The sequence below is a fragment of the Poecilia reticulata genome, linkage group LG4, assembly GCF_000633615.1.
Source record: "Poecilia reticulata strain Guanapo linkage group LG4, Guppy_female_1.0+MT, whole genome shotgun sequence".
NCBI classification, from domain to species: Eukaryota; Metazoa; Chordata; class Actinopteri; order Cyprinodontiformes; family Poeciliidae; genus Poecilia; species Poecilia reticulata.
The window spans coordinates 6466958-6473943 of NC_024334.1; the positions used below are offsets into that span (position 1 = coordinate 6466958).

Here is a 6986-nt window from a genome sequence, read left to right on the forward strand (position 1 = left end):
TATCTATCTATCTATCTATCTATCTATCTATCTATCTATCTATCTATCTATCTATCTATCTATCTATCTATCTATCTATCTATCTATCTATCTATAAAACTAACAGAACCATTTGTTCTGATTTYGAAAACAGAAAGCTCTGTCACTTTTTACAGTTGCTGTGCTGTTACAAGGCATGTGATTGTGTTTTTTTTTACAGTAACTATTTTTATCTTCCTCAGTAACCACTATCTGATTTCACTGGACCGACAAGTTCAGTTTCTGAGTGAAAATGCTAGAATGATTTTTAGACAGTGAGATTTTATAGCAGAGTAAATTACCTATGCTAACCAATAAGATGTTTTACTTTCTAAAGACAGTTACTCATCATACAAAAATGAGGTAAGAATTGTCTAAGCACTCGAGTATGGATCTAGTGCAAAATACTTTCAACATGCATGTAATGTATGAACACTTAGATAGATACATACTACACATTTTTGGAAATACAAAATTTAACAGAAGAAATGAATCAACAGTTCAGTTCTGACCTTGCACTTGTTTTCCTGAAGTACGTCTTCCAGCCCATGTTTGGATTATTAGGATCAATACTTTCATCAAACTCCAAATGCCAAGTGTGTTCTTTTCGGTTAAGTGTGTCAATTTCAGTCTGAAAGATGCGGATCCATTCCTGTTGTTCCATCTTTATCTTTTAAAAGTAGATGTTGGTTGAAGAAAAGTCAGAGCTGGAACAGCTSATCTGCACAGCTGACAGCTTGTGAATGTGACTCATTACTGCCCAGAGGGTGGGCTGCGGCACTTAGGAAAACGAAACTTAAAAGTAGGCAAACACTGCGTTAAGTTTCAGTTTTTATTCATTCAGAGTAAGAACATTTATGAAATGTAGATGCAGAAACGAAACTGAAAGGTGATAAAACTGAGAGAAACACTTCCACCTGCTGGTAAAAGTGATAACTACATGTATTAGAATTCTAACATATCTCTGGAAACATACATACCACAAAATACTCACAGCTGTAATTTCAGAAAAAAGTGTTTAAAAATTTCACTCAGGTTGAATGAATAAGCATGCCGCACTCTCCAGATTTTTATTTCTGAATGTTTTGGAAAACCTTGTAACCTTTAACTTCCAATTCACAGTCGTGCTACTTTGTGTTGGCATATCTTATACAACCTCAAAAGAGGAGTAAAAGTATGTGTTTGTAAAGTTAAAAAGGTAAATAAATAAATAAATAAAAGAGCATCATTACTTTTGAAAGTAACAACTGATGCTTTTTTATTTACAGTTATGCGATTTTAACCAAAACCGGAGTAGTGTTTACTGATCCCATACAAAAGCCGAGGCCAAAAATTTGAGTACGGATTCAATAAAAAAGCATCCTAAAGCCTGCCAGCTGTATTTTCTTTTCATTTGCTTTTTCTATGATGCTAGTACGTGCTCTTATTTTGAAACCGGAAATGGGCGTCAATYATCACTATAGCAACGGATACAATCCTGTAAGTTAGCGTGTGAACAAATTGACTTGTTTTTTTTTTATATCTGTGACTCCARTTCTCAGTCAAACATGGTGGAAGAGTCAGACACATACCACATCCGACCTAACCATCGGCTGAAGTGAGTTTGCTGAAGTAGTTTCATGTTTTTTTTTTCTTCTTTTTGAAATATCAAGCATTGCTAGCGAGATTTTGGCTAACGACAGCTTTTCGAATTCGAACCATTGAAAACCATTGTTGTACAAAGCTTACCTTACTATAACCTTGTTGTGCTAATTTAAGATAACACTTATTGCGTCGCAAATTACCTACGGTAAAGAGATAGTGCTAACATTTTCGTAAATAAATAAAGCTGCATTTAGTTTCATTCTTTTCCTCTGTATGTGTATCTGTACTGGAATATATAKATACAGTTATTTGACTAAATTGATTACACACTCTTAAACAAGCAGTTTATCAGAGCATAAGTAATAGTTAAACAATTGGGTCACTTTGAAGAAAGTTTAAAATCAATACTGCTAGCTACCTTTTGATCTGAAAACATTTGAGAAGCTTTTTGTTTTTGCTTGCAATTAGTTCTGTGTATGAAAAATAGTTTAGTGTTCACTGTGTACCATGAATGAGAGTTCCACTAAGTTGATGAATTCACAATCTTGTCAAACTCAATATACACAATAATATTMTGTTAATGTTACTTGGGGCCAATAGATTCTCTATACGTGAAAATACATGCTCTTTTTTGATCTCTGCTGAGATTAAAGTTTATTTTCTTGTGTTTCTATGAATTGTTAAATTTTTAGGTTTAAACCAGCTGTGGTAAAGGGATACATCCGTGATATTGTGAGGGAGCGTCTTTCTGACGTGCAGTACGATCCAGAGACTGTTGCAGAGCTGACCTGTTCACTGGCCGAGAGCATAAAGGACAAAGTGAAGAGTTAGTTCTGCATTATCCTCCTTTGGGCTTTACCCTGTGCACACTGTGAAAAATGCAATGTTCAGACCGATTTCCTAATCAGTAGTGTTTGTCATATCACTCAAACCACAACATGAGTTGATATTTTCTTAAACTTTTTTGAACTTCAGCAACATGTGACATTTCCGCAGTGTCAACACACGACAAGCAAAATAAAATGTAAACCAAATATTCTGCTCATGCTTTCAATTTATTTAACTGAGAGAAGAGAACAGTAGATGCAGAAAAATTTAATCAGTATGAATATACTAGCTTATTTTTTGTAGCCTAGAACTCACATCAGCAGCAAAACATCTATCATGAAAAAGAAAAATAATCATTTAACATTGTAATATTGTGTTTATGCATCTTATAAATGTATACAAGCTCTGACATACTTTAATTTAAATGCTTGTACTTTRTAAACCACTAAAATAAACCTTGTTTTGTTTTGTGCACAGCTGCAGAATTTGACAGATACAAGATTGTTGTGCAGGTGCTCATTGGAGAACAACGAGGTCAAGGAGTTAAGTAAGTTATATCCATTACTCAAACAAAAACAGACTGAGTTGTTTGTTAAAAACCATGCAGTCAAATTTAAAAGCCCTTAATTCTTAAAAGGAAAACATTAGGAAGGAATGGAATAAAGCACAACGCTAAACAAACAATGTGTTACTGTGCCTGTCATCAACTTTGACTCTATCATAACAGAGCAATGGAGCGAGAATGGTTAAAGTTTGTGGTAAAAGACATTTATTGTATCTTTTCTATATCTTTGCCGCTTCATTTAAGAGGAAATTATTTTCAGAAATACATGCACAATATTTGTCACCATTGAAAATATTGCCTTATATAGCAAAGTGATGGGGAGACCATCACTTGCCTTCTAGAAAGAGCACTAATGGAAGAAAATGATAGAATATATATATCTAGCATAGACTCTTTAACCGGAGCAAAAGAAAACAGACCACTAGCTAAGCAGTATCTGACAGATTGTCAAACATTTTCTCATTCTGCACATTTTTCTGATTTTAAGCATTTAACTTAAACTTGGTGCCACCAAAATGACACAAACACTGTAATACCACTGAAAAGTTTTCAAATTAAAATATATTCTAATTGTATTTTTAAATTAATTGTGATCCAGGAAAATGTTAAAAAATGCTTGTCATATTATTTCCGCTCCTTTCTCTGGGTGGTTTTTCACTTTTTATCATATTACAAGTAGGGAATCTAATCGATTTACGTACACATCACATAACTCTGAGGTGACAAAAAAATGGTTATGTGATTTTCTTTTTTTTATGCAAAGAAGCACCTGAAAAATATCCCAAGATTTGACAAGCCAACAAATGCATGGCTAATCATCTAATGTGCYTGCCAGGCAAGAAGATCATTAATGCAGGAAGAGCAGCAGAGATCCACAGCTCAGGCTGAAGAATCTGTGAACAGGAGAACTAATAGTTGTGGACTTCACAAATCTGTGACAGGGAGACAAGAAGAAATATATTTTAAAAGAAAGTAATCAGAAAGTCCAATTCACAGTTCGGTATTAGTCATGTAGGTGACAGACTGAATATGTGGAGGAAGGTTCCCTGCAGATGACAACCAAATAAAATGTTTTGACCTACACTTTTCAGAATGTTATTTGTTTAAAAAGGTTTCAAATCACAAATCACTTTTCTTCCACTTCTCAATGATACCTTTTACAAAAGATCTCAATTAAACTGATGAAATGTTGCGGCTGTCATGTAAAGGTTCCAGGGTATCTTTGTAAGCAAACGGTCCATAAGAAGGGAAGGGAAATCTTTAAGTGTCAGTTAGCATCTTACTTTAGCATCTCGTCAGAATTTGTAACAAGGAGCTCAAGCTTTTCACAGATCATCTGTCTCATATTATACTGTCAGGACAGAATGACAGTTTTAATAATTATGTAAAAACATAAAAGTTACCTACTGCAGCTTTGAATGTACATTCCTGACACATTTTGTTTTTTCAGGATGTCTGCCAGGTGTTTGTGGGACGCAGACACGGACAACTATGCAGAAGATGTTTTCATGAATGTAAGCACTCTGTCAGATTTAATCAATACAATATAGGTTTCTTTGAGAATGCTTCTGTTTTTTTTAAAGTCATGTGTTTTCATCCCATAGGACAGCTTGTTCTGTGTGGTGACAGTTTTTGGAAGCTATTATTACTGAAGACTTGAAGCATGGATGACAGCAGATCCTTTTTATATATAGATACAAAATGAACATTTGTGAGACGCCGCACTGCCAGCTCTTCAGCCTCTGCTGAGTGGAAATATGTCATTTCTGTCTCCTTCAGATGTATGATTCTCACACATCCTGTATAGGACCTTTGCTGATGTAGTGATAATATAATGAATGCTCTCAATGTAATTTGCTGACTTGACAAGATGGTTATTGATGACAGAAGCTGTTTGAACAGCTAATTCTGGATTGCACCTAATGATGTTCCAGTCTGGACTCCCATGTGTTGAAAAGATGGTGTTAGCTCAGCTGGGCAAAGGAACTTTCCCAAATTCATTTTATTTTAAAGGATAATTCAATAAAATTAAATTATCTTAACCAACTCATGTTATTATCATTTGGAGCTGCTGTATCAGAAAATGTCAGAATCACTAGCGGAACAAGTCAGCATCTGGCCAGGGGGGCGGGGCCAATGACCGGGCTCCTCACGTGTATCACCTGCGCTGCTGGAAACTTTTGAGCAGGGAGGGGCGTGCGGTTTGGGTCGCGTTTGTCGTTTAATTTTTACCCAGGAAGCACATTGGCTAAACCGTGAGTAAAACAGTCACTGGGACTGACTACTATATATTCCATTGAGGGACAGTAACTTTAACATTACATACACCTTTCTGAACAGGCGAGGGCGCACTTTCTCCGTCTATAATCAGACATTAAAGCGATTTGAAACCATTCCTCCCTCCCTGGCACCTCCAGACCCGGGCCCCCATGGGCACCCATCCGGGCCCGGGCCAAGCCCCCCATAGCTCCGCGCCTGGTCAGAATCATGACAGAAATGATCATCAACTTTTAAGATTGTATAACAAGTCAACACAACATATTGCCACTTTACTTTATTCTGCATTCTACAAATTCTAGTACTTCATACACAGTTATACTTTAGCTTAGTATTTTGTGAATATTCAAATGTCTTTATGGTCTGTCTATGTCAAAGCTATTTTAAACGTTTAGAGCTGCACAGACAGCTTCTAGAACGGGTTAAAGAAACTGCTCATATTTGGAAAATAATACTGTCATCAAATTTAAGCTGATAAAATAGACAAGTGAAGACGTTAATGATGAAAAATGAAACTATATCCTTACATGCTGCTGACAAAACAGACAAGGCAAAACACATGGGACTTTTTTTTTATGACAGAAAAGAGGTTTTTGTTCCTACAAATATTCCGCTCTTGCTTTCAATTTATTTAACTGAGAAAAGAGAACAGTAGATGCAGAAAAATTCTGCATCATAAATAATATCTACAACGTCTGAGTTGTCTCACATTTCCTTTTAAATGAATCCAATGAAATTCAACATCTACATTTTTTTTAACAATTTCATTTCTTCAACTTCCACATTAAATTGACACTTTACACATAGTTGCTGTCAAATTGAGTGACTGGTGCAAGTTCAAATGAAGGTTTGCTTTATGTGGAAATTACAAAATACTCTCCTATTGTAATCATTTGTTAAAATGAAAATAGGCATTTTGTATTACGTTAGYTTTATTCTCATTCCCAGTGAAGCTTTAAATCAATTGTCTTCTTAGTTAATGTTTTAATAATCCAACTCACTGACTAATTTGTCTTCCTGTCTTGTCTTTATATCTACACAATCTGTTATCTCTTGGCTTTGAGCGATTGGTCTGGAAACCATGTTTGTCACTGATAGTTTATCTGCTGATGTAACCACAGAGTCAGGCGACAGCACAATAGTGTAATCGTTTTTCGGTCATGGCCATACCTTTGGCTAAGACTGCTCCATAATGAAGGATGTCTGCTGCATTAAAAACATCACTATACGTCAGAGTGGTTTGTGGGTAGGTAGGATTCCCCAAGTTTGCAGAACTGTTCTATTTTTCAGCAGACTGCACAATGTAAACAGCTCTGGTCTTGGAGAATTCCCAGTAATCTGCCACTGGCCATTTAATATGTTTACATTAAATACATAATCACCCATTTAAATGTGAGCAAACCACATCTGCACACAGAGATGTTTTCTAGGTCAGACTAAGGTAAGAGCAGATCAAATCAGCAGTTTCAGAATTAGAAACACTAGCAAATAATTTTGTGCGGGTTATGTTTATTCAGCAGATTTTGTTGTTTACTGCTGTGCTTTAGGCCACTGTCATAATGTATGTACAGTTTAGCTGGTGTTGTTGAGACTTGGGGCCTTCAATTTTATTCNACAGTCACTGGGACTGACTACTATATATTCCATTGAGGGACAGTAACTTTAACATTACATACACCTTTCTGAACAGGCGAGGGCGCACTTTCTCCGTCTA

The 6986-nt window shown here is 35.8% G+C and overlaps 2 protein-coding genes across 2 annotated transcripts in view; one reads left to right on the forward strand and one right to left on the reverse strand.

Annotated features, from left to right (window-relative positions):
• The window catches only part of LOC103463513 (5-hydroxytryptamine receptor 3C-like), a 10195-nt gene extending 9513 nt beyond the window's left edge, over positions 1-682 (reverse strand). The window contains exon 1 of the mRNA XM_017304251.1: positions 531-682. Coding sequence (XP_017159740.1) covers positions 531-682 — 152 coding nt within the window. The remainder of the gene's footprint in view (positions 1-530) is intronic.
• Positions 683-1458: 776 nt separating this feature from the next.
• On the forward strand, positions 1459-5041 carry dynlt2b (dynein light chain Tctex-type 2B). The gene is made up of 5 exons (XM_008406827.2): positions 1459-1615; positions 2295-2428; positions 2908-2977; positions 4446-4509; positions 4600-5041. Exons 1-5 carry the CDS (start codon positions 1566-1568, stop codon positions 4645-4647), a joined length of 366 nt encoding a protein of 121 aa, XP_008405049.1. The 5' UTR covers positions 1459-1565; the 3' UTR covers positions 4648-5041.
• Positions 5042-6986: the final 1945 nt, after the last annotated feature.

Excerpts from the sequence above, each read along its gene's own strand:
- dynlt2b (XM_008406827.2), top strand. The coding sequence starts at position 1,566 with ATGGTGGAAGAGTCAGACACATACCACATCCGACCTAACCATCGGCTG. Across the intron at positions 1,616-2,294 it reads CGACCTAACCATCGGCTGAA|GTTTAAACCAGCTGTGGTAA; the intron begins GTGAGTTTGCTG and ends TTAAATTTTTAG. Across the intron at positions 2,429-2,907 it reads CATAAAGGACAAAGTGAAGA|CTGCAGAATTTGACAGATAC; the intron begins GTTAGTTCTGCA and ends TTTTGTGCACAG.